This window comes from Lepidothrix coronata, unplaced genomic scaffold (genome assembly GCF_001604755.1).
Source record: "Lepidothrix coronata isolate B3197 unplaced genomic scaffold, Lepidothrix_coronata-1.0 Scaffold129, whole genome shotgun sequence".
Taxonomy (NCBI): Eukaryota; Metazoa; Chordata; class Aves; order Passeriformes; family Pipridae; genus Lepidothrix; species Lepidothrix coronata.
In genome coordinates, this window is record NW_016690309.1 from 2,074,338 (window position 1) to 2,101,665 (window position 27,328).

At 38.8% G+C, this 27,328-nt stretch overlaps 1 protein-coding gene across 3 annotated transcripts in view; it reads left to right on the plus strand.

Annotated features, from left to right (window-relative positions):
• The window catches only part of SCUBE1 (signal peptide, CUB domain and EGF like domain containing 1), a 173,853-nt gene that overhangs the window by 11,273 nt on the left and 135,252 nt on the right, over nucleotides 1–27,328 (plus strand). For all 3 annotated transcript variants that reach the window (XM_017826686.1, XM_017826687.1, XM_017826688.1), the window contains exon 3: nucleotides 16,022–16,150. In XM_017826686.1, coding sequence (XP_017682175.1) covers nucleotides 16,022–16,150 — 129 coding nt within the window. The remainder of the gene's footprint in view (nucleotides 1–16,021; nucleotides 16,151–27,328) is intronic.

Consider the following 27,328-nt stretch of genomic DNA (forward strand, 5'->3'; position numbering starts at 1 on the left):
TGTCCAAGTAAGGGGAGGAGATTTTTTTTTTTCATGAAAAATTAAACGTTGTCAGGGAAATTTATTTTGTCTTTTTTTTTTTTTTTTTTTTGTCTTGAGAAGTCTCCTGAAAGGGAACTCCTCGACTCCTTGTAAGGAACAAATCTGAGAGCATTTAATCTGTCCAAGTAAGGGGAGGAGATTTTTTTTTTTCAATATAGCAAAGCAGTGAATTTTCCATATAATCACTTCAGGGGAAAAAAAAAAAGCCAACTTCTTGGGGTTTTTTTTCTTTGTTTGTTTTAGTATGTATATTTAAAAATTTCAGCTGAAAAAAGCAGACCTGCTTTAAAGTAGATACCTTGCATGAAAAAACATAGTTCATACATAAATATTTGTCAGAGTTGTGAGAAACTGAAGGGAGGGTGTGACAGACCCCCTTAAATTTCAAGACTTTTTTACACATTTAAGGTGCTGAGCAAAAGGAATACACTTACATTAGTTTGAAGAATTGTTTTGTTCAAATGCCTTGAATCATCAAAGTACTCAGGTACTTAATCTTAAGAAGCTGTTACCCTTTAATTCTGTGTAAGTACTTTATTAAATTGAAGATACTATTTTACTTTACAGTGCTGCTTCCCTGGAGCCTGTAGAAGGCCACAGTTTTTCCTTCATTGACCAATGAATTAAAAAAAAAAACCTGGATCACTTAACAAGCTGATATAAGACCTTGATCTTGCTTTAGACCTGAACTTAGTGCTTAATACACGAGCAGTTAGTTTGGTGCTGTAGGTCCCATAGACAACATATATCAAATTCAAGACCATGCTTTCACAACTATTGATGATGTTTTACAGTTCAGCCGCTGAAGAATCAGAGATATTAAATAGATCAAGCAATTTTCAGATTGTTCTGATTCCTATAATCAATTAGTTAAGCAGATGAGCTGTTAGAATATGGAAGCTGATTTTCATTTCCTCTCAGCTTGAGGTTGCTGAGCTGCATCCCACCATTCCCATGCCTTAGGCTGCATGAACCACTGTCAGTCCTTACCTTTAATAAGGCATCGTGGTCACAGAACATCAGAAGTTTAACTGGGGGAGGGGGAGGGAAAAAAGAGCAATGCATGATATCAATTTGGGATTACTGGAGGGAATGGTGTTGGTGCAGAATGTGCTTCAGAGCATGGGAACCTCTGCAGGAGTAGATGTTTGCTGGACATATTGCTGAAAATCCTACAGGACATAACTGCTGTGCATTCTGGTTCTTGCTGTTGTAAGAGGGGAAGCTGCTCCGAAGTGCCTTTGTTCTGATTTCATTATCTGGAAGCAGAGGTCACATTCTAAACTTCCAGTCTCCCTGTTGCAGTGGGAAAAGGGGATGAAGTGAGTGGGTATTTGCTTTGCTGAGCAGGGAGTGCAGGTAATGCATATCTCAGTTGTTTGGCAGCACATGCACGGGAGGAATTTGATATCTGACTTTTTGCCTCTAGAGATGTCAGTCTCTGCTGGGTAGGGTTGTGCCTTTCTTCTTTTTGCACTTTCCTGTTTGCAGAAATTCCTTGGAAAAGGAGTCCGTGAAAACCGTGACTTGGAGACATACCAATGAATCTCTCTACCTACGAAGCACCAAAGTCCAACTTCACTTAGAAATTCCCTTTTTATTTTTTTTCCTGGTGCGTTCCAACCTGCCTAAAGATGAACGTGATCAAAGCTCCTCTTCCCACGTCCTTCCCCCCCACACGCCGCTCTCCCCTTAAACCAGCCCAGTCATTGCTTGCCCAGTGGTCCAGTTCATCTGACCTTTAGTCTTGGTGTCCCACACACTGCAAAGGCAGGTGCTCCAGAGGGATTGCTCCTGATTCCTGGCTGCAGTGGGATTTTCCCGAGGGCTTTGTGCTGGGGAAATGCAGCCTCGCTGGGGCTGTGCTGCAGCCTGACCCGCAGCCAGGAGGGAGCCCAGCCCGCATTATTTGGCTACCAGAGGGCAGACACAAGTGGAACCCCGTGGCTTTTGCTTGGCTTGAATTCCTTGGAGAGTGGTTTTACCTCTATTGAGGCTGGAGTGTGTAGATGTATTCAGAGAGCGAGGAACAAACGAGGGCTTGCCAGGATTTCCCTGCCCTGTGAGTGTTTTGGCTTGTAAGAGTGAGCAGGGAAGGGGTACAACAGAGGAATAGCCTGTTGGCCTGAGATAAAAACCTGAAGACTAAAATACTTTGCTTGGATATAAGCTGTTTTATTATCTGTTTTCACTGTGTGAAAATGGCAGCAGTTTATTCTATGTACAGTTGTACATTTAAGGAAATTATGGCTTCAGAATGGAAGAACTTTTATATTACAGTTCTCTCAAAAACTTTAACAATGGAAAAAGCCCCATGAAATTGTTTATACTGTAATTGTTGACTAGGAAAATACTTCTTTTGTGCTATGGGTAAAATCTAAGGTGTTGTCACTCAAAGTTTCTGTAAACAGTCACTTCTAAAGGCATATAAAAAGTATTTCTCTTCTTTATCCCTCTGGCACTTTGCATCCTTTCACTGCCTGTTCTGAAATACTTTTTAAAAATCTTTTTCTTGAGGGAAGTGCAAGAAGTGCATCATAAAAGAAACACCAGTTGACTGCATCACGTTGTGGTCTTATGAAGGGAAATCTAAAAGCTTTAGCATTTATTCTGAATAGGGAATACACAGAAATATCTTCAGGACAGCAGCAATTGCATTAATTTTCTATAATAGCTCAGTGACATAATTTGAGTTAATACAGAACTGCTTTCACTGGATTTTGTTGCACAAAAAGAAGTTACTGGAATGTGTTCCTGTACTGCTTGTCCTGAAAGGCTCTTAGTGATGACCATTAATATTATGACTTATGTACTAGTAATAATTTTGAGCTGTTTCTAAGGCAGGTATTTTGGTGGTAGTTGCTGTGGCCTGTTCCTCAATGGTAAGACAACATCAACCTTTATCCTGAGTGGGATTCCATGATACAGTTGCCTGAGTGAGCAGGAGTCTGGGCTTGATCTTAAAGATGACACCGAGCATGAAGAGTTTCGGTCTTTGAAAACGCTGCGAAAATGGGAAATGGAAGGGGAGGTGGGAATGCTTTAAAAGGCCATTTATGTCAGGAATACAAATCACAGTATAATTCTACCTTTACCTGTCAAGTACACACACAGCTGCTGAAGACCATTATGCCAAGTATGAACACAGAGAGAAATATGCTACTGGCAAGTTTACTACATATTTTTATTACTAAACTGTATAAAATTAAGGGGAAAAACATAATAGGAGCAAACTTTATACTATATAAAATCACAGAAATTGTATTTTATGGTTAAATTGTGGACAATAAGCTGTAACATACAAACATATATTTTTGTTCCATTGAAAACCTAGTTCACCAAGGGTTTCTTCTTTAGCAAACTTTATGATCAGCAAGGAAGTAAAAAACTTTAGGGGAAATACATGTCTTCTGGTCTGAATTAGTCACTGACATAGGCTTTTCTATTATAGTATTTGAAGCAGGAGGGAGTGCTTTAAATGCTTCAACCCATTTAACCTTAATTGCTCAGTTTTAATAGACATTTGCTAACTAAAGGAACCAAATTATAGCTTGAATTAGGCCTTACTAATCTTAATTAAAAGCTCTACTTTATAATCGGAAACAGCCTATGTTTAAAACACTGAGCCTTTCTTAAATGGCTTATTTTAAAATGCTAAGGCCCTTTTGATAATAATTGTTTGGACTGAATCCGGGTAACCATTATTCTCCTTATGCTGCACTTAATTAAAAATATCTCCTCCATGTGGTTTTGTGCAGTCTGCTGGCTGTAAAATTGTTGGACTGGTAGGGGGTGGGATTACTTTACTTTTCCTGGGGTAATTTGAAAACTCGTTGCTGCCCTTTGTTTTAAAAGTTTTCTGGGGTCAAAAGTTACAAAATTAATATGTGAATCGATACAAACTAATGTTTATCAGGCACTTACAGCCATTAATAACATGCCCTCATAATTAATTTATTTTAACATCCAAGCTGTGGTCAGACAGTTGGTTTTGGTCATTGCACTCCTTTCAGAGACCTAACTTTCAGTAAAAATAAAGTCTATTATATTGGGAGGGAGGCAGGTCCTGGCTCTGTGTGTTGAGCATTTGGGGTAGGGACAGAGTTTCTCTTCATTTCAAGGGTATCTGAAGAGGACAAAGGGTGGATTTCATCTCTGCCAAGATGGGACTCTGTAGTACAGATCACTACACTTAAATTGCTTTATTTTCCCTTTATAGTTGACGGAGAGAAATTTCCTTAATGCAGGGTTGTGTTACTGGAGGTAAAAAAAAAAGGTTGGATAAGTCGTGTCCTGAAAATAAAGAGTCTCTGACACAGATGGGGAGCTCTCCAGTGGAGGTGTGTAAAGCTGGGTGAGGTGTACCTGGGCCAAGGAACCTGCAGCTGGGAGGCTCAAAGTCCATTAAAAATTAGTGAAAAAGATTCTGTACTTGTGAATTTAACCAGGACAGGGGATTTTTAAGCTGCCATGTGAAATTCATCCTCCCAGTCCCAGTTTTACATTTCTATTCTTTAATTTAAAATGGGCCCCTACCTCTGCATCACAGGTATATAGTTAAAGACAAAAAAAAGAAATCAACCTCCCACAACTTTGTTTTAGGAGAGAGCTGATTTTTTAAACTCTGTTTTCTTAGAACTCAGACTCGAGATTTTTCTTAGTGCATCATGTCCAGGAAGCACTGCTGAACTGTGTGATCATAGCTTTATTTAATTCACATTGCTTTTAATTCCAGCAGCTGAATTGCCTGCTGCCATAAACCAAACACAAATTAAAAATCCTTTACACCAAGTCTTTTAGACCTTTATGTGCACTTGGAAGTAAATTCTGTAAAAAGTCACTTGTGCCAGTCATGGAGATGGACGGAACTTCTTGAATGTCAGTTCTCAAGGACTCTCAAGTCATTTGTGAAAAATTAATAGGTACTTGGAAAAGCTTGACCTGGATGTTTAAGCTGACTTTAGATGGCTACAGTGTTAAACCAGGTGCGGTGGCTAAACACCCATAATCCCATTATTTCATTTTTGAGTCTTTTGCTGAGGGTGAAGTCCTGTGTTATTCATGGGTGAGTTAAATAATCAGGCCTTGACACCCTGTTTTTAATGGATAAACAAGGATGTTGTAGTGTGCTCTCTCCTGGACTTCTGTTTATGTATCTTAGGACTATACTGGGGTATATTCATTGTATTTCTAAAAGAGGGATTGTCTAGAAAGAGGGGAGGGAGGAAGAAGCATGGGGGATTCATCAAGAACATTTCAAAAAGTGACATCTCTCATCTCTAGTCTTATATTGGCTGTACTGTCCAATTAAACAGTTTGGGTTGGCTTTTTTTTTTTTATTGGGTTGTTAATCAAGTCTTTAGGCAAGATATTGCTGCAGTTTGCTTATCTGTGCATAATAAAATAGCTTTGTTGTGAAACCATCATGAGAAACCATCTAAATGAGAGTATTGGGAATAAGTTTACAGGACTAAAGAAATATTTATATAAACTTACCCACTTTTATCCCTCTGCTGTTGGGGAGGAGATCTATTGGAGTTGTACACTGCTTGGCTTTTTATGGTGCGTTCTGTGAATAATATTCAAAAAGTATTATTCGAATAGTGCACAGGATTTGTAGGTGTTCTTTTGGTTCTTTCTATCTAAAGTTCTCCCCAATGTAACAAACATATACAATAACAAAAAATTACCACAGGAAAATTTCCAGGCTATGGATATGGATGCTCTTCAATTTGCAGCAAATGCCCCCATTACTGTTTCCATATCTGCACTTGCACTCTTTTTCCACTGAAGAGCATTAATGGAAGCTGTGTGTACTTTCTAGTACAGGATATTTGAACACTGGAGCAGAAATGTCTAATTTTTCTTGGCAAAGCCAAAATTGCATCTGTTTGCTTTATCTTCCTTTCTTGTCCAAACATCAGATGTAAGCACAGCTTGTAAATGAAAATATTTGATGATTCACAGGTCAGCAATTGTGTTTTTCAATTTTAAATTTCATCCTCACCACTTATCCTGGATTTTCCTCACTGGGAAGTAGATGTTTGTACAGCCTGGCTTCATCTAACCCTCACAAGATAAGTGTGTAAATTCATAAATTCCTGTTCAGAGAGGCTCTGCCATTGCTTTCTGAAATCTCTAGTGGTCAGAGACTCCATGCAGTGTTTTGAGAGTCTGTAAAAGGTTATGATGTAGGAAAAGCCAGTGGGTTGCATTAATATTCACTGTCTCTACATCTCTGTCCTCGCTGGGCAGTGGGTACACATCCAAAGGTCAAAACCAAAAGACTGCTTACTGCTGTTGGTTAGATTTTCTCTGTGATTGTTTGTCTCTGGTGATAAATAGAGCTCTGGCTCACAAGACTAATTTCTGCATGGCCTTTTAGAAGACTGAGGAGACCCTGCATCCTAACTGATGGACTCTCCCTGCGATTAAAATTTTATAACTGTCAGCATGTATCAGTAGGACGGGGTTCTTTGTTCCAGGAATGAAATAGCTGGAATCCAAAAATTACATCAGAGTAGAATTTGTTTGCAAATAAAACCCTTTTGCATTGATCTACTACAACAACAGCCAGGGCTTCTTGTTGATACTGGCCAGGGCCAGGCTTTCAAAACCTGGAAAACATTCAATCTGCACACCCAAGCAAACTGCACGGCAGGTACTTTGCACATTGTGGGGACAGAATTGTTGTTAAGGAGCTGAGAGGCTGTGCCAGAATTCTGAGCCTGCCAAGTGTTTTGGCATCCTGAAAATAGCTCCACATTTCCTGATTGTGCAGCGCCCCGATTCCCTGACTTCTGGCGGAGGCAGCTCTTAGAGCTGGGAGCTGTTTGGGGCAGTGCTTGTGTGTGCCCATAATTAGGGTATGGTCATTATCATCACAGGTTTGGTGAGGTTTAACTTACTGAGAGGGGGTGTTCTGAAACACAAATCTGTAACAAGTTCAGTTTGTCATTACAGGAGCAAAATGTGACTTGATCATCCCAAACTCTGGCATGGTAACAAAATCTGTAGCCTAGGAACCTTCTCACCTTTTATATGATGCAGAGAGCTGGAGGGTGATGGACAAAAATGGCTTTGAGCTTTTTGTAAGCCTGTGTCAGATTAAAAAAAAATAAAATTGTAAATTTTTGATCTGATTTCTATTCAAGTTAATCTTCTCAGATCTTTTTGAAGTGAATGTATCAAGCTCGTATGGTTTAATCTAGGGCCATCTCAATTAATTTTATAATTTGTTTCTTAAAAATGGTGAGTACTCACAGCCCTGCAAGGGACTCACAAGAAAAATCAATACTTGCCACTCCTGAAAACATAATATATATATATTCTTTTATATATGTGTGTATACTAACTATAATGCGTCTGGAGCATCTAGGCTGGAGCACTGAAATATTTTTTAAGAAGACCTACTATCAGTACACACCACAGAAAAGAGAAGGAAAATAAGAATCCCCAGGACTATCTCCTGGATAAGAAAAGTGTAATGTGAAATGATTAATGTTGGAAGTTAGGAAACATGCTGATATTAGTCCATTCCTCTTGCCAAGGGTGCTCTGAGTTTTAATTTCCATGAAGTGTGAGGGAACTTCTGTTTCACTGAGTTTTAATGACCATTTTTCAGTGCATTCTGTGTGTGTTATAGCTTTTTCACCATCACGTAGACCTTCCTAGTGCAAATAAACATTTCTGTAGTTAGAAAAACTATTTACAGCAAAAATAAACATAGTTATGCAAACCCAAAATGCTGGGAGGCCTTCACTTCGTGAAAGATGCTGTTGAGGGATGCTGTGAATTTGTCTGCATTCAGGGAGCAGGTGAGAAAATAATAAGCAGAGTTGGTTTCTTGGGCTTCATAAGTGTTGGTCTGGCATTGTCAGGGGACACAAATTCGTGGTTTCCCTGTGTGTTATGTTTAGAAGTAGCTGCATGACTTCAGTAAATGTTGAAATGAAAGGCAGCCCTGAGCAGGTGAGCTGGTAAACTTAATATCTGCTACGTGTCCCTTACAAAGCAGGAAGTTTGACCAAGTGATACAGGATGACAGGAAGCCCTTTATTTTACAAACCTTCTGTTCCCCCACATCAAGGGCCACAAAAAATAAGTTAATACTCATTTACTGACGGGTAATAAAGAGATTTACTTCAGAATCGAAGCTTGGGATTGTTTCCCTTTGTCAGTGGACAGATATTTAAAAATGAAATGCAAAGGGAGGTTGCAGAATCTGAGAATGAGGTGCCTGCAGAGTCTGGAAAAAAAAGTAGTGGAATTATGTCTGTATCAGTGAGCTAATTTCACTCCTTTAAACCTCTGCCTCCAAATTTATAGGTGCATTTTTCAACTACAAGATCCAGGAACAACCTCCTGCCAGGACTTACTGAAATGATTATCATTAGGAGGCAGTAAGGTGCACAAAAATACTCCCCCATTAGATACCCAAGAACTTTGAAGATTAGATGTGTAATCAAACATTTCCCATTATATTAAAAGAGGGGAATTGGGGTGGAAATGGCTGTGATTTAGAAGTGGTGGGAAAAATGCTGTCAAATGTCATGTTTCACATTGAGAACAGCTTGTGAACAGGAAATCTCTCTGCTTGAGCTTGTCAGGCATGGCAGCTACTAAATAAAGGCAGACTCTAAAACTGCTCTGGGCTCTGCAGGTATCCATCTTTATTTGGGTATCTCACTTGCAGTTCAAAGAACTTGCAGCCAATCTGTTTAAATATCAATTAAGACAAATGTCAAACCACAGCAAACTCCAATCAAGGGTTCAAGATGATAAATGCAGGATAACAATAATTTGGGATTTGTCTGGAAAAATATTTGCTATGAATTATGAGATTGCATTTTGCTGGCTGAGATGGCAAATGACACATAGGGATAATACTCAGATACATGATAGAAAATATATTGTTCCCGAGGGAAAGAACTCTGCTTAATTATTTTTTTTCCCATAAATGATTCGAGCTATCCAAAGGTTTTAGACACCCAAAAAAACCTTCCACTGTATAAACCTAATGTTTATACCTAATGTTAATACAGGGGGAAGACTTGTCCAAACCTCCACAAGGTAAGATCCTGAGTGAAGTGTTCCATGTCAAGTGTTGGACTCCATGATCCTTGTGGGTCCTTCCCAACTTACAATATTCTGTGATATGATTCTGTAATTTATTTGATCTTCTCTCCATTCCTGCCCCTGGAGTGTTATGTATGACTGTATAGACCATTTAGGTGGCTGGCAAAGGGTACCAAATCTCAGCTTTCAGTTTATATGTTATTTTTAATATATATTTTTAAATCTTGTTTATTCTCCTATTCTTTAGTGATAACTTTCCATTGGCAAAATTATCAGGAATACCTGAGGATGAATAAAGGGGTACATTCCTTTGTCTCTTGTCAGTTTGATGAGCTCATCAGTGTCCAGCCATTAAAAATGTTCTTCTAACTCTTTGCACTAGGAGTTTAAGTGAGGAGGGAAATGCACAGGGAAGAGAACAGAGACAGGAAACTGAGGAAGGGAAGGTGAATTTTAGAAAAATATAAGGAAGAGAGTCTCTAGAGACCATATTTCTTATCAGTGGATGAAGAATGTGAAGGTCATTCACCAAAAATGTAAAATAGAGCCATTCAGCTTAGATTTTCATTATCTATTGCCTCGTTTAACACTGTGAGCTGAGGCAGCTGAATTCAGCTCACAGCATTGGCTGCTTGATGTGTCTGGAATCTTTAAATGTGACTCTTTAATGTGATTCTTTAATTCTCTCTGTCTGCTACACAATACTTGAAGATCATTAACTAAAACTTGGAAAATAACAAGTGCTAAACACGCCTGTGTTTTCTGCAGCTGATAAACTCAGTTCATGCACTTCATTGCCTCCTTAGAGAAGGATTTGTGTGTCTAAAAACCTGTCTGTTTGTTGGTTTGTTTTTTTTTTTTCCAAGCAGTGAAGGTGGCTCTTGAAGGCCACCCTTCCTCTGTGGGACTTGAAATTTTGATTCATGTTTCCTGTGCTCAGTGTAATAATAGGAAAAAAAATTCAGACACAGGGCAAAATAGGGATCAACAATGGGTGTCTCTGTGCTTTCTCTGAAATTATGAATTAGTAATTGGGGTCAGAGCACAAATATTAAACTTAAAGTCATATTCTACAACCAGTGATAAATGAGATGATGTCTCATTTGCCTCTGAAGTGTATCTTAAATGCTTTTAGGGAAGATAGTTCTGAATATAGGACTGTTCATACTTTAAAAATGTGTGTGCTGTTTAACCAGCTGCACAAACCTCTGCATAGCTTGGTTTGTATTCCGTTTCCCCCTCCTTTTTTCAGACAAGTACTTTAACGAGGTACAAAGCATGATGAACTTTGTGCTTAGCCATCACAGAAGAAAAGGAAACAAATAAAGCTGCTACAGAGAACTTGAGCTTTTCTGGAAACTGTATGAAATGGCTTCCAGAAAAACAGCACAACAATACCACAGATTGCATCCAGATCATCTCCACTGAGCTGCCATGGCATTTTCATTTTAGTGCTGGTTTAATGCTGGAAAACAGGGGTTTGTGACATTTTTGAAGGAAGTTGTAAAATTGGTTTTTTGTTGTTGTTCTTCTTCTTTGTGGATGCACTAATGGGAAAAACGTGGGAGAGGCAGTGCCCATGGTGGAAAGGCTCTGGAGGGATTTATACTGAATAAAAAACTCGTGCTAAACAACGTATTGGACCTGTTCTTTTTCTTCCTCCACTGAGAAACATCAGGTTGCTTGTTCTGATTTTCCCCTGTTCCCAGCCTGCCCACCCTTGACCTTGTCTCTTAGGCTAGTCCTAATGGCTATCAAATTTTACAGTTTTCTTTGGCACAAGGGTCTTGAAAACATCATGGCAACTGGAAAGCTGTAAAAACTGCACTCTGTGTTCCTCTGATTCATTAGAGTGTAACCTTCCCAAGGTCACAGCATCTAAAGAATAAAGATGTGAACATTTATGAGTCAGAAAAGTATCTCAGGAAGAACCTGGTGTAACAAATGATAGATTTTAATTTAAGAAGCTTTTCATGGAAAGGGATTTTTCAGAAATGGGCTTTACTCTGAGATGGAGGTTTTGTTTGGAGTAGAAAAACTGAATGAGTCTTGATATGTCAGCATTTTCTTCATAAAATGTGGACTGGGAGTAAAAGCTGAATTCTGATATCACAGAACTCAGAGTGGGGTGGTGTTCTAGCAGGAATATCATTTTCCCACCTGATCCTCCATCCATCAGGCTGAGTCAGTTCTTTCAAATTTTAAGGGTCGAGCTGAGTGGACTTCAAATACTTGTGAACATTTGGAAGTGTGCTGGTGCTAAACCCTTCTCGAGAATCTGATCATTGGAGTGTCACCTTGCTCGGGTTGAGTGTTTCCCAGAGAGCTGAACTGCTGGCAAATTTGGCCTGCACATAACCAGAATGGGCTTTAATCCTGGCCTTTAGGTCTGGAACTGGTTCCCTTCTTAAGGAAAGTGCAACTTGATATGAGAAATGCAAATGCCAGGGGTTCAGGTTGTCCAGTGTGTGTTGTGTATCTGCTGGAAGTATATTAAATGTGGAATCTGCCAAAGAAACAGTAAATACAAAGATCCCCATGTGATTTTTATCTATTTTAATGGCTTTTACAGTCCCCAAATCCAGTCATTAAGAGGAATAAGATGCTGATCTGATTGGGATCCAGGACTTAAACTTGTCTGTATTTTTGTCAGTGTGCATGTAACTTAATTTCTGATTTAATGTCTCCATAGTCCCTCTTTCACTGTATTTTCTAGATAAGGATGAACACCAAAATATTTTTTTCTTCAGATGCTGGAGAAATATGTGAATTTATCCATCAGGATGAACTTAAAAAGATTTTATTATTTATTTTTCTGGCTGTTTAATGGATCCAGCTTCTTCAGGAGATATTCCACATCTGCAGAATATACCTGTGTGCTAACTTTTGTTTGTGGTTCTCTAAATTAGAAGCAACTGATGTGGGCAGACAGCTTTCTTTGGCTATTTATTTTAAAATGTCCAAGCACATCAATTACTCCTTTCAAAGTCAGTTGAAGTTTTTGTTTAGTAAATTAGCTCCAGATCTCTCCCTTGTATTACTAGTCAAGAAATACTTTAAAATGGGCTCAGATTTTACTCAATCCCACCCCCCCTTTGAACATCTTCTCTTGCATTGTGAGTGTTGGGATCTGTGGCCTTGACAGATGCCAAGATAAAAATCGTGCCAATGCACACTTTCCCGTTTTCTGTGGAAATCTGTGGAATTCAGCACTAAAAGCTGGATTTGGCTCTCGGACTTCCAGGCCTCAGCCATTCTTTATTTTGCATGTCGATGCCATAAGGCTTCTGTGACACTTGAGCTGTGACACTCCTCCAAAATTCATCAGCTCCTGCAGACATTTGCTTTGATTTCAGTAGCTCTGCCCACAATCATCTGTGGCTGTGCTGACAAATTTTGTTCCGTGTGTTGTAATGATTTTGGGACATGCAGGAACTTAATGAATTGCAACTGTGGGGATGAATTTTGCTGGAGGTGGACTTTTTACTTTCTCGGCATAAATTCTGTGCCACCTTCTAAGCGAAGCTTGTTGCTGCTTGGAAGAGATGATTAGCACACAGTAAATTTCGTGGCACTGCTGAAAATGTTCAGGCAAAGTGGGAACCAGCATTTCCCTCACTGTTTTACTGTTGGTTTGTGTTTTGGACGTTACTTATTGCGTGCTGATGTGTCTTCTGTTCTCTGCTGAAACAGAGGAAATACTCTGATACTGGAAGCAGAAGAGTTTGATTCTTGTTTTTATTTTGACCATTTCTTAGCCAAGTTGTGTGTGCCCCTGGAAGAGCTGCTTCTCTGCAGGGTGGCCTTGGGAGAACTTCTGAGAGTGCCATCTCTTTGTTGCAAAAAACCACAAATTAAACCAATTTCTGGGGGAGTGTCAGTGTCACCTCTCATAATGAAAGAAGAGCCAACCACAGTACGGGTGAGGTACATACACATCCCACCGGGCTGAAAAAGAACTGTGTCACTTAAAGAAAACAAATTCAAAACAAAATCCCTGTATTTCAATATACAGGGATTGTAAATTAAGCACTAAGAGCACACTAAGCCCAGGTAGGTTCTTGGCAGAATATTGACATTATTTTAAGTGGCTCTACACCTTCTTAATAATTTTGGTGCATCTAATTCTTCTCCAGGACTCCTGTCATTCCTGCCACTGTAATAGCAAAAGAAATTAATTCCTCTTAGAGATTCCAATACATTTGCAACTTAAGGTGATCTCTCAATTTTAAGGTGATTTCTTCACTAAACATCCCAAGTTCCCTGTCTGAACGGCCAGAATTTACTGGATTGAAAACTATGGAAGTGTTTTGCCAGTGTGGATAAAACCTTAGGTTTCCCTTTGAGACAGTTTTGTAGTTTGATGGCAACATTTCTTTATTTTTCTCTTGTTATGGTAATGCCTTCACGGTGAAAGACAATTATTAAGTGATCACCTGCTAAAAATGTTAAGGATGGTTGAAGCTACAAATTTCAGAGGGAGAGATTGCTTTCTGAGTTAGAGGTGTTTGGAGTCCAGATTGATACACCCAATTCTGTGAATTAGAGGAAAAAAAGAATAAGAGGATATGACCTCCCCAAAAAGGAAATTTTGAGTTTTACGACAGGCAAAATTAAGAGCAAGCTTGCAGGTTTTGTGTTTAAATGTACCCCTGCTGCTTTTACTCTGTATTAAGCTTTCTAAGGAAGCCTTATCCTGGCACGTCAGGTGTAATATTCTGTCCGTAAATTATAGTTGATCCACACTTTCACTGAGGCATTCTTTAAAAATAAAGATGCACCTTCCTCCAGGTATGTGAGAAGAGAAGGTGGGGTGGTGGTCACATTGTTTGCTCTTCTCTTGGCAGCAGGGGCTTGAAAAAAGTTCAACGTTTGGGCTTCGAAGGCTTTGTGAATGTTTTTCGTGAGGTTTTCTTATCTACTTTTTTTAGAGGGAAGTGGGGAGGTTTTTTGTGGTTTTGTTTTTTTGGAGCTGTTTTGTTTTGATTTTTTTAAGAAGGGTTAAATTCACCATTCTTACCCCCTTGGTGCTTTGCTAGCAATAGTGGAGATAGAAATTCCATCAGCCTGCCAGGTGAAAGTCTCTTATATAGCAGTATGGTTTTGAAGGGGGAAGAAACAGGAAAAAACCCACAGCATGGCTCTAAAAAAGTGTTAGGATGTTTGGTTCCACCTCTAGTTCTGTACAGCCATTGGGGTACAAAAGGGAGAAATAATTTTCTAATCCTTTTGCAAAAATTATTGTGACTCGAACTCCTGAGAAAGAGATGAAAAGAATCTGCTCCTTTTGTTATTTTTGTGGTTTATTTATCTCTTACATTGCCTTTTCTGTAACTTGAGTATTTATATTATAAGTATTTATATTACCTGATCACCCTGTGCTCCAAATCACAGTGCGGCTTTTTAGAAATAAGAATTATATAAGGGGCAGACATTCAAAAGGTTTCACATTTCTTTGATTTTACTTTTATTGCCCCTTCTGAAGGCTCTCCCATTGCTTATTTAAACAGTCCTATTTGATTCATTGTTTGAAAAAAGGCAATTAATAGATGGATGGAAATTGTTAGTAAAGGATGAGAACTTTCTGAAACAGAACAGTGGTTGAAAGACTAGGAGGTTTACCTTTAGGTAATTTTTGGGGGAAGATCCTTCCTCCGGCTTCTTATTTCCAGTATTTCTGCAGTGCTGAGTTATGAAGTAGCTGATTGGTTTTGCAGATAAAGCCAAATTTGTAATTTCAAGCTGCTTGCAGATTGTAAAAGGGGGGCTTCAGAGCTGCTGGAGGGAAGTGGATGGAGACCTGGGCTACTCTGAGTTTAAGGTGGATTTCTGGGAGGGACCAACACAAGGAGGAAGGCTTGGGAAAAAACCCACAAACCTAATTCAGAAGTATGTCAAGCACCTCTGCAATGGAAGACACATTTGAAATGTTCTGATAATACTAACCAGTGAGTTGCTAAAAAGATCATTTTATCTGTTTATCATTCACTGCCTAAATTAGGGAGAGTAGCTGGGGTTTTTGGTGTAGCACACCACAAATTTAGGCCTGATAGTCATCAAGCCGTGAGGTCATCTTTAATTATTTATGTATTTTTAGTTGGTTGATGTGCACCACGGAATGATTCACAACAGTGACTGTGATGCTGATGTTCCAGGTGTAAGCCAGAATACAGTCTGTAAAAAGAAGAAAGTGTTGCATTTTCTAGAATGAGTGAAGAAGTGGTTTTGGGGGTTGATAATAGGATTTGTAGTTAAGGCAGAATGCATCTCTCATCACTCTTGATACTCTTTCAGATACAGGCCAGATTACAAAAAAAAACCAAAACCAAAACAATTCTATTATGTCTTCTAAAACACTGGATTTTTTGTGGTTCTTCCTGTATGTGGATTAATGTAGAAAATTATAATTGGGCTTATTTTTTATTTTGGGAAGACAATCTTTTGTTATAAAAGGCACACCTTTTTCTCATGCCATATTAACAGCATGTTTCAGGTGGTTGTTTGTTACAACAAAACCACTGTTTGAACTCATTGTCTGCTTACTTTAAAGTCAAAAAATACCCCTTACCTTTTAACTACAACAAGCGTACCAAAATCAGGTGTTTGTTTTTAATTTTTGACAACGTATCGTTGTTTACTGTGATGATACTCCAGTTATTTTGGGAAGGAGTGTTCCATACATTGACTTGCTGTTTTTCAGTTGTGTATATTCAAAATAAATATATGTGTAATATATATATTCAGTATATATCTTTCATTTGTATATATTCAGATTCCCTGACCATATGTTGGATGCAGATTAGGAATGTGCACATATTCAAAAAAAAAATGGGGAAATTTTCCTGTATTCTTAGCACTCTTTTTTTTAAAAAGCTGTTTTTTCCCTGCCCTTGTGTTTCAGACATTGATGAGTGTGAGAATGACTTTTACAACGGGGGTTGTGTCCACGAGTGCATCAACATCCCAGGCAACTACAGGTGCACGTGCTATGACGGGTTCATGTTGGCCCATGATGGCCACAACTGCCTTGGTGAGTACTGAATTCTGGCCAAAAAAAATCCCTTTTTACGGCTCTGGCCTCACCTGTTTGCTGCATTTTGTCATCTGGTGTGTTTTCAGGGAAAGACTTGATCCAGATCACACTGAGTTTAAGTTTCTGTTGACCCCAGTTTGGTTCAGACCAAACCCTTAAAGCTGTCACTCTTAATCCCAGCATATCAAAACAAGTCTTTAAATCCCATCTTTATTATTGCTGAAGGAAACCCTGACCACCAAAGCCCGTGCTGGACGTTTGGCCTTCTTTTTATAAGAAAAGTAATCTGGTAAATATATTAAATATACTGAAATATATTTGGGCTGTTTCTTCTAGTTTTGTAATTCCAGTCATGTCTTTAGAGCTTCCCCTCCCCTTTTTTCTCTTCTAGGATATGGTGTATAAACATAAATTAAAGAATATGTGAAGATTTTGGGATCTGTATTTTTTATTCATGTCCATTGCTCTGTTTTAAAACAGGTTGAGTTTATCCTATAAGCTAAATAAGTATATGTTTTGTCATAAAATTTCTTCACACCAATTACCTGGAAATGAACCTTTATTGCTATGGCCAGTTTCCTATACCTCCTTACTTGGTGGTCATTTTTAGTTAAATTTTAAATTCCAGTGCTTAGAGACTTTCTGTCTCAATATTCCCAATATAAATGCAACGACCAGTATTTTGGTACAGTCCTAAATTAATTTCAAGGTGATGTTTATAAAACAGTGTGCAAAAGGGATATTTTTCTGTGTCAGGCAGCAGCTTTACCGTGGTAAAAACTGAGATATTTCCAACAAAAGTCAAGAAATGAGGCAGTGAACCAGAAATACTGAAGTCCAGTATCCCCAACCTGCACGAACTGAAGCTGTGGAGCAACTGGAATGTCAGAATAAGGATTTGGTTACCCTGTCAGTAGATGTATTTCCTACTGTGTTCCTTTTTAAACCGAGTAGTATTTGTTCATATGAATTATATATCCTGACCACAGACAGGCTTTTGACTCAAACTTCCAAATTTCATGTGTTATAGAATGAACTAAATAGATTTATTTGCCTCAGTCTGAGGTGGTCAGATGATTAATTGTGCCAGAGGTATTTCTTATACAAAGAGCAGCCACACATTAATTTTGAAAATAAAAAAACCCTCTTATTTATTCTAATTCCAAATTACTTCCATTGTAGTAGGGAAAAAACCTTTTGAACAATGATCAGCAAAAGGAGTGACCTGGTAAAGGATGAGCCATTCAGGAGATCTGTGGGGTTTTTTTGGACCTGCTGTCTCTGTTGTTGCTCTCTGGTCATGAAACACAGAGGTTAAATCTACAAAGACAGTCAAATTTCTAATTATATTTTCATTAAGTTCTACTCAGCCACTTGGGTTTTGGGTTTGTTTTTTTTGAAACCAGAAATATGTAAATGCAGTTGGCTGGATTTAGGAGGTTGCAGTGAGATCTCAAATCAAAACCAAAACATACACATTTAAATTAGGATTTCTGTAAAATTTTGGAAATTGGTTTGCTTCTTCCAGAAATGTTCTCTTTCACCATGATGAAATTAGGCATTGAAAGGAATTAAAGTTTTGAGGAGCCCACTTTTTTCCACCTGTTCCTGCTTTTTGACAAACCCCTTATTTTTTATGGATTTTAAGGAGACAAAGAATGCTGCACAAGATTAGTAGCAATGTTCTTTCTCCTTCCATCCTTCCTTCCTTCCTTCATTTATTTTTTTGGGAAGAGATAATTTGGTTAAGAATTCATGGCTAAACTTTGTACTGGAAAATTCCCCAAACTGTCCTCACAGGAACCTGGCTTATTTGGTGTTTTTACTGAGGCACTTCTCAAATATAGCATGAAATGTCCCCACAGGGTATTCAAATAGGATGAGATCCTTGTCTAGCTAAAAATCATTTATTTTAGCACTGCAGTCACTTGAAATAGAAGTAGTTCTTTCTCAAAAATTGCTCTAAGATCTGCTCAGTGGATGCCAGATTGAGATTTGGTCTCATGCAATAGGTTTGAAACCAGTCAAGAGATATGTTTTCCCTCTTCTTATATGAAATACCAATCTGTTTTTTTTTTTTATAAGCAATTAGTTCACTGGTCCAGATATTCTTTCTTACTTGATAATTTTTCTCTCCATGAGCTAAATTGGTTTTTCTTCCTTTGTGTCTTTCATATGTTGGGTCATGCTGTCACTTTTCATTTTCTCTCTTGCCTTCAGGAAGAATTATGGCATAACTGATCCTCCTTCCTGTTACTGCCAAACACTTTGCCCATCTATGTAGTAATCTGGAGTCTGTTCTCAGATACCTGGTAAAATCCGTACTGGAATATCAATGGATAAGATAAAAGGACTAGTTTTCTTCCAGGGAAGGGAAGACGAAAAAGAAGATTAAATGGTCATCAAGAATTCGATTTTTACTGGTTTGGTTTTGTATCTCTGCAGAAGTGAATGAGGCAGTGCAATAGTTGGTTACTCCATCTGGGAAATTCAGAAAGAGCATTGAATTATTCTTCCTTTCTCCTGAAAGACTTTCTTTATCTCACATTAATGTTTCTCCCACTGTAGAAAAAAATAAACTTCTTGGGAGGTTGTTATGTGCTGTGTTGGTCTGAAGCATCACCAAGGATGGGAGTTCTGAATTTTATCATGGATTTCTAAACCTTGGGGTTTAGCTTGCTAGAAACCTTGCTGAAAGCAGTTCTTGCTGATATTCCTGACTGAGTCTCCCAAATTTATTCAGCATCTGCAAATAGAAGGTGGAAGAGAGTGCTAGGGCTGTTCAGATCAGAGAGCAGAGAGCTTTGCTTCCCCAAATTTCCTTACCAGAGGGCTCAGCTGATATTCCAGCTGTTCCAAGCCTTCTGAAATTCACCTATCTCTGGTCAGAATAGGAAAAAAATGGGGAATGAAGAGTGTGCAAGAAAAACATGTAGAAACAAAAGCTGATGGTTGTTGGTTCTTATTTGAGAAAACCAGGTAGCAGCTCCTCCAAATTCTCGTCTCCTCTTCTCCTGGAGGCAGACTGTTGTGTGAGGGAGTTCTTCCTAAATTATAAGTTGTTTTATATTATTTTCTCCTTTGCTCTGATTCGTGGTAGTTGCTTTTTTAATAGGGAATAAGCTTTGCTTTTTTTTGCATGAACACTTCTTGCTTCCAGGCTGCACTCAACTCTTTTTTTTTCCTAAGGATAAGGACAGGTTCCATGAAGGTCCTCTGCTTTTTATGTTTCTCTCATTAGTAAGTGTGCTCAAGGTGGTTGCAAACTGTTCTTAGAAAGTATCTAAAAAGATACAAAGCAGCATAGAGAAAAAAAATCTATTATAATGTATTCAGAGACTATTTTATTTATAGGTTTTTCTGTGGTATTAATTACTGTAATGTAGGAACATACATGAATACCTTGCAAATACTAATAGATTTGTCCTCAGAAAGTCCTGTAAGGAAAAGTATGATTTTAATTGATTTATAGGTGAGTAACTAGGGCAAACAGATGAAGTTACTTCTCAATCTTCACACAGGATGATTGAGGCATCTCAATGTCTGCACCAAAAATACAATCCTTACCCTTCTGCATCCCTGCTTACACACTCTTATTTCAAATATTCTGTGCAGCTGTAGTTTCTCTTACAGAAAAATAGCAATTACTTAATTTTGACGTCTATAATATGACGTCTCAGTTGATTCTGTTGTGTCAGACCTCCTGCAGATAACTATAGAATTAGGTTTTGCTGGTCCGGCCTAGTTCATCGTTCTTCAGCAGCTAATCCTGTGTCTGATTGAGAAGAATCCTGGGAAGCTGAGTGAACTTCTGGCTATAAATCCAGCCAGAAATGCAGTTACCAGTGTGCATTACGGGTTTCATGGATGCTCAGTGTGGTAGACACAAGCACAGTGTCAGCTGGGAAGGGAATATCAAAGTCCTGGCTATGTCCACAGCCTTGGAGGTGTGCTTAGAGCAGAAGGCCTCATTTTCCAGCCTCAATAATGGACATCAGGTTTTTTATATTTCTGTTCTCAGATGCTACTTTGCATTTCTTGACAGAGCGACTGAGTCCGTGGAAACCCCTGTGGGGAAGGAGAGGTGGTTCTTTCCCCAGAGCAAGGGAACCTTCTCCAGGAGTGGCGTTGCTTGACCAGCTCTGGTGGGGGAAGCAAAGCAGCAGCTGCAGCATTTGGGAGCCTGCAGCTAAAGGAGAAACTTCTGAGGCAAACCAGGGGCAGATGAGTCACAGGCCTCGAGGTGCCTGTTATAGAATGGACCTTGGGATCCCAAATCCCTGTAAAACGTCATGTTTGAAATCCCACAATTTCATTTCTTCTGAGGTCTGAGCTTAAGATCTAAACCCGAGTGCCTGTGTTGCAGTGCTCCTGTAATATCTATTGGCTTATTTTAGGAGAGAAGAGGTTTTAACCCTGGTGTGTTGGCTTAACTCCTGCCTGGGTGGTACAAATCTGCAGTCTGACTCAGGTGGCAAAACTAACATTAGAATACACACACAGAGAATCACAGAATCATTTAGGTTGGAAAAGACCTCTGAGTTCAGCCTTTAGATCATCCTTTAAATATATGTATATCCCCTCATACCGCTCATCGTCTTTCAGTGAATGTTCCAGTGCTCCATGTTTCTTTTTCAAAATAAAGCCAAACCAGTTGGAAATCAAAATCTGCCCGTTCCTACCCTGCTGTTTGAATGTTCACACTGGGATGTGGGATTGTGGCCTGATCTGACAGTCCTACATGAAGTGGGAGGAGAGCTGCAAATGGATGAGAAATCCTTTCTAGAGCTCCCAGATGTGTAATGTCAAGTAGTGGTACATAACTCAGCATTGCATAATCACTGCTATGATTAAAGAGACCAGTGTCTTCCTTTTAATTTAGCTGGATTTTTCTTCTTCTCCAGACAGCTGTGCACAATGTGTTGCTTGCTGAAACTCCAAACAAATGCTTCTGTTACTGATGTTTATTTTTCTTTATGTTTCCCAACAGATCAAATCGATTTTTTTTTAAATGTGAACATTTTTAATATAAAACTAAACAGCTTTTGGAAAGTTATGTTTAGTTTAATTAAAAAAAAAATCTTTTAAAGAGAAGCTGAAAAAGGGTCCATTTCTTTGGCCTTCTTCTCCAGTTTTCCTTGCCCTTCTTTCCCAGTTCCAGAAGGATGAGCTGACAGTTAAGTGTTGTCTTCCTCCAGCACATTAGCAGGGCCTCTAATAATATTATCAGTCATAAATTCCCTTCCAGATTTTCATGGTTGGTAATCTCAAGCTCCTTGGCAGATGGAGGAAGGTTGAATACAACCAATAGTCTTCTTTTCAGAACTCCTCATTTTCATTAGAACTCGTGTAAAATGATGGTATTTTTGTAGAGAAGGTTAATTATGTAAATCTTGAAGCTCTTTCTCGCTGGAATCGCTAGAAATGAGCAGAATTTCAGGACTTGGCAGTTGTTTTATGCCTTAAGAGAGGCAGGTCAGACTCTCAGATCAGGGCTCAGTGGTCGAGTTGGGAGCTGCTCTAACTGTGAGGGGCCCAGGCCAGATTCCCAGATGGGAAAGGGAATGTATATAGTATAAATATCTCTATATTTATATGTATATGATGTAAATATCTGTTTACAGACTAGATGAAAACTGTTGAAATGCAAGGTTTAACAGTAGATATATGTGTATGTTTTACACCTTCATGAGTTCTGTATTCCTGCAGTGATGAGGTGCTTGGAGCAGAGTAAGAACTTTGGGATGAGGGGAGCCCTGCAAATAGGAGCCCAGAGGTGTTTAGCTGCTGAACCTCCCCCAGTCAAGCTGCAGTGAATGCGTTCCCAAAAATCCACACTGCAAATGGCACAACAGACTGCATTTTAGTGACAAATGCCTTCTTTCAGCATGAAAAACTTAAAATGCGTTTTTTAAAGTTCTTTATTTTTCAGATGCAAGAGAAAGTTAGTTATTTCTGACATATTTCTTCAGCCAAGTGATTTTTACTGTATTTCTGGTTTCAGATCTTTTATCAGTCTTGTTTGGTCTGTACATTAGATTAATAATAGCAGCTGTGATTCATCACAGCAATTTAAATTATCCAGTCTTTGTGGTATTTTAGAACATGTACTACTGTTCTTCTGACTGATGGCTGGGTGCTGAGGAAATATGAATAGCTGGGAGGTAAATGTTCCATAGACAATTCTTTATTAGATGTTTACATGCAACTTCTGTATATATGCCTGCTTCTCTTACTCGATTGCCTGGATCTTGTGAAAGTCTTCATGGTGCAAATGGTAGCAGGAGATCCCAGAACTCAATTAAATCTCTCTTTCAAGATGGGTTTATAATATGTTAGTTCTGATGATCTTCCAAAATCCAATAAAAATACGGAATTCTCTCTGTGGTTAGTGGGAAGGTGTCTGATATCCAGCCCTCTCTGAGGCTGGAATCTGAACATGGTGCTTTTCTGAGCCTGCTGCTTCTATTCCTGCATCCGAAAGTTTCTCCCTTTTAAAAATACTCTAATGTTTGGTCACCTCACATTAATCTCTGGAGTTTAAATGACATATAACTTTCTTTACATGTTAATTTGCCATATGTTTGCTTTCTTAAGCCAGTGTGATCTGAGAAGTACCGAAACAAGTGAGAGTATAAATCAGCACGGGCCCAAGGTTTTTTGTTAGGTATGGGGAAATAATCAGAAGCGTGGAATAAATCTTGGTCTCTGTCAGCTGTGAAGGTAGATTCTCAGACTGTCATAATAAATTAAGAAACTGGGAGCTGTGTGACAGCAGCATCAATCTCAGTCTCTTGTTTCTGCAAGTCTTCTTGTTGTCTGAGCCTTTTTTTTTTTTTTTAATACTTAACTCCCCAGAGGAGGTAATCAATCACAGTAAAGATTTCTCTATGTGGAACACTCAGGAAAGTAAAGAATGGTCAGCTTAGAGTGTGAAGTTTATATGTGTAAGTTAAATCAGTTAAATCCCATATGGATGCTCTGTTAGTTGGTCTGATAAGCCTGCAGTGTCTTGGTTCAGAAAGCTCAGAGTTTTATATTGTGTCCTTACTGCTTCATCTTTTTTGTGTCAGTTTTGTATCTTTTGTTAATTAATCTTAACTTTCTCATAATAGCAAATTTCTAACCAGTCTGCCCTATATTGAGAGGAAAAACTGTAAAATACATTGAAAATAACCAAAGCTTTGGGAGCCACATTGTGTTTAGCATACTTTAAAAAAAGAGAGGATGTGTGTTCACCTGAGAGTGCAGGATTTCAGCCTATAATAGGTGTGTTTCCCAGTCAGATGTGTGTGCCATTCAAGCCTTTCCTAAGGAGTGATGACTTTTCCCATGCTAGAAATTGCGAAGATCAGTGAAAACACTGAATTCACATGGATTACAAAAAGACATCAAAGTGGAGAGCAGCAAAGTTTCTGATTTCAAAGAAAGTCACTGTCATTGTGCTGTGCTTAGAATGCAGCCAGTTCTTGGCAGGGCTGATTTATGATAAATATTATGATTTATACAGTCAAGAAACAGCCATCAAGAAGACTCTCTGCTACATAGTTGCTCAGTGTATTAGAAGATGAAACCTAACTCTTTTCCAGCATGAGTGAGTACTGGATGAAAAGTTGGGAGTAAATTTCCTCGTTGATTAGATTTTAGGGTTCTCAGCTTTCCACAGAGCCCTGCCTTTGCTGTCTCACACTTTCCATGGATTTCTGCCTATTGACATTATCCCTTTGACTTCAGTGCACAATGTGCAAACTTGAAAGTATGTGTCAAACTACAAGACCAAGGTGGAGGATTGTTTTTCCACTACCTTCAGACATCAGTCCAGTTCCTTCTCTGGCATCTCAAAATACTCCCTGTGTGCACATTCCTTACTGGAGGTGTATCAGAGCATAAGATGTAGTTCTGCATAAAAGAGGGACAAGAAGGGACATGGACTAGTTGATGGTAGTATGTTTTAATATGACTTTTTTGATGACTGTAGCTGGCATCAAAATAATAATAGCAATAATAAGTACTCATTAAAAAGTCACTGGGCATATATACAAGAATGATTTTCTGGTCACAATCCTGTGCAACCTGCTCCAGGTGACCCTGCTTGAGCAGGGGGGTTAGACTGGATGATCTCCAGAGGTCCCTGCCAATCCCATCTGTTTTCTGGTTCTGTATTTAAAATATACTTTGTTAAATAAATAAGACTGGAGTAGACATACAGGATTGTGCTGTAGGACAGAGCAGAATTGTTTGAAAAAGTTGAGAAACTTCATTTATTTAATTATTTCTGTTGTTTATTTGGAAGACATAAGCAAGAAACTGCGTCTGAAATTAGGCAGAAACTCCATAAAAATTACTAGTATGACAGCAATGAATGGGTTCTGGACCTGATAGTGATTTAGTGGGATTAGATTTTTGGGGGGTGAGCAGTCATTTAGGGCTTGTTATTTAAGATGCTGAGTACTCTGGTCCCAGTGCACCAAAACTTCTGTGCTCACACCAGATATCAGTCATGATATTTGCTGCCTGTGCTTTAGTAGGCCTGAGATTGTCTGTATGTCACCAAGTGTTATTTAGTACTTACAGAAATCTTTGAAACTCCCTCTATGAGCATCTTAGGGAAGGCTGAGAGGCTTGATTTTACTCACTTTAAAAATAACTGGATGAAGTGTGGGCTATAAGTTCTGAGTGAACCACTGGCTTGGGTGGTTCGAAAGAAAATGAAAACTCATTCTTGTGCTCTGGAATGACATGAATATCCCAGATATGAACTGACTTTTGCTTTGATTATTTCAATTTGAAGTCAGAACTCGAAGAAGAACTCTAGAAAGCTGAGCTTCAATTAGAAAGATTCCAACAAATGCCCAGTTTGTCCCTTCACACAGGCTACATGTCCATTTATGTGTTCCCAAGTGCTGGGGAAAAGAATATACAGCTCTGGTGAATTTTATAGGGAAGGTGGAGTTAAGGTGGTTGTTTGTTTTGATTTATTTTGGGTTCTTTGTTTGTGTTGGCTTTGCACTACCAAGCCAACCCCAAACTTATTAAATTCATTCCTGCTTTACATAATTATGATGTTCCTGAAGTCAGGTTTTTTGACTGCTGTTGTTTTTTGTTGATAATTCCTGGCACTTAAGTTTGTTTTCAGGCATTTCTGTCAAGAGAAATCAGAGGAAATATTTGTTCTGAATACTGGTGTTTGTGTTGCTCGTGTTCAGGAGAGTGGAAATGCTGAACTTGTTTCATAATACGACCATTTGCCCAAACATTTTGTGCCAAATGAACCCTTCGTTCACTGAAACTATTCAGAAACTGAGGCTGTGTTTATAAAATCCTTTCCACCAGTGGAGGTGCTTTCAGGAAAATTGTTTTGATATGACCTACAGGAATAATTTTATCACTTGCAAAACATTTGCAGCACTTTTCTGTTCCCCAAAAGTTTAATGAGTAGATATGTGTGTAAGTCAATGTACCTGAATAAACCAATATTTTTCAACTCATGCTGTAATTCTCATTTCAGTGTGTTGAAGATTGTGCTTCAGACTCTCCCATTTCTTCCAGTTTTAATGGACTTGAGGTATTAGAGTGGATACTTCAAGTATTCACCATATGGAGAGTGAGAATCTGAGAGTCCCCTACCTGTGTTACTGGTAGATAGGAAAGAAAATCATTAATCCAGCCATTTTCTTGGCTTTTATTACCAGAGCTCAGAATAAAGTGCTTCATGTTGCATAGACCTGGAAAATATTCCCAACCTGAGATGAAAATACTGTGTCACTTTTCATGTCAAATTTTATATTTTGCTTGACCCGCGGCAAAATATTTTTTTTTCATTTTTGCAAGAAAAAAAACCCACAATAACAATAAATAAAATTTTTAAAAAGGCAGTTTTGAGTTAATCCAAATCGAATTTTCCTAATCCTGGCAGGGTCTATAAGTAGATGTAAGAGGAAGCAGGTATAAGCAATAATTAACCTGGAAGAAGGGTAGAGAGTATTGCTTCAGTTGAGCCTGCAGCAGGTAATGATGTCCAGGGACAAGACAAAGCAAGAGACATGATGATAATGAACTGCATAATTTACTTAACTTGTCTCAAATTTTTCCTTCAGTTGATCGAGACTGCTGCTTGTTTGTATCTGTAATTAACTCCCCTCCAGTAGTTCATGGAGTACTGTTGATCCAGCATTTGCCACTTGGAATGAGAGGACAGAAGATGTCACGTTAAGGGACTTCTTGGGCTTTTATTTTGGAAGTGCCAAAAGCTGTGAAAGAAAGGTTTTGGTGGCTTGGAAGGGCAGAGAGTGGTGCCCAGTTGTTTAAGGAAGGAATAAGCAAATATTGTCAAGAGACTTGAACTCGGTGTAGCACATGCAGCAGAGTTAAGCTATTGCATTAAATGCATATTTCCTGTGCCCTACGCAGCAAAAAAAAAAGTCCTTTACCAGCCACATTTACACTGTGTTTGTGTAGTGTGAAATGTATGGAATTCCTCTGTGTGTCACAAAATAGCAGCAGAAGTGATTTGAAGCATCCTTTTCAGGCAAACAAGAAGCCCAGTCGGTGGATGTTGAGGTGATGGGGGTTTGTAGCCCATTAAAAGACAGAATTATTCTCCAGGGCAGATCATGGCCACCAATTTAGGTGTTGGATCCTTGTAGATAAGAAAACAGTGGTTCTAGGGGTCAATTCATTGATCATTTTAGAATTATTTTAGTATTCATCACCCAAGAGCATTCTTCATGTTTCCCTTCTGTAAAATATGCTTCGTTTTTCGGGGAAAGGTAATTTTTCACCCTTTGGGGGGTTTTTGCTGTTTTGGGGGTTTTTTTAAATGTCTGGTTCAGTAAACATCCATTACTGTAGGATGTGTTCTTTGCAAGTGGAGCTTTTCTCAGCAGAGGCTCTAATGAATATTTCTGCAGCTGTGGTAATGAGTGAAGCATTGGATTCAAGGCTGTTCTTCTTCCGTTTCTTCACCAGATTTTTCAGTTTCTTGAAGGAGGGGCCAGAATGTAGAATTCTAACCTCAAATAGTGCAAATAGTAGAAAATTGGGGCCCAGCTTTTAAATTTTGGGTGAAGCCTGTTTTCAGATCTGCTGGAGATAGAAATGCTGTGCACACAGGTAGTGATGTCTCTCTCCTCTGGTGTTCCTCTCTGTGTGCTCATATGAAGTTTGGCTACAAGA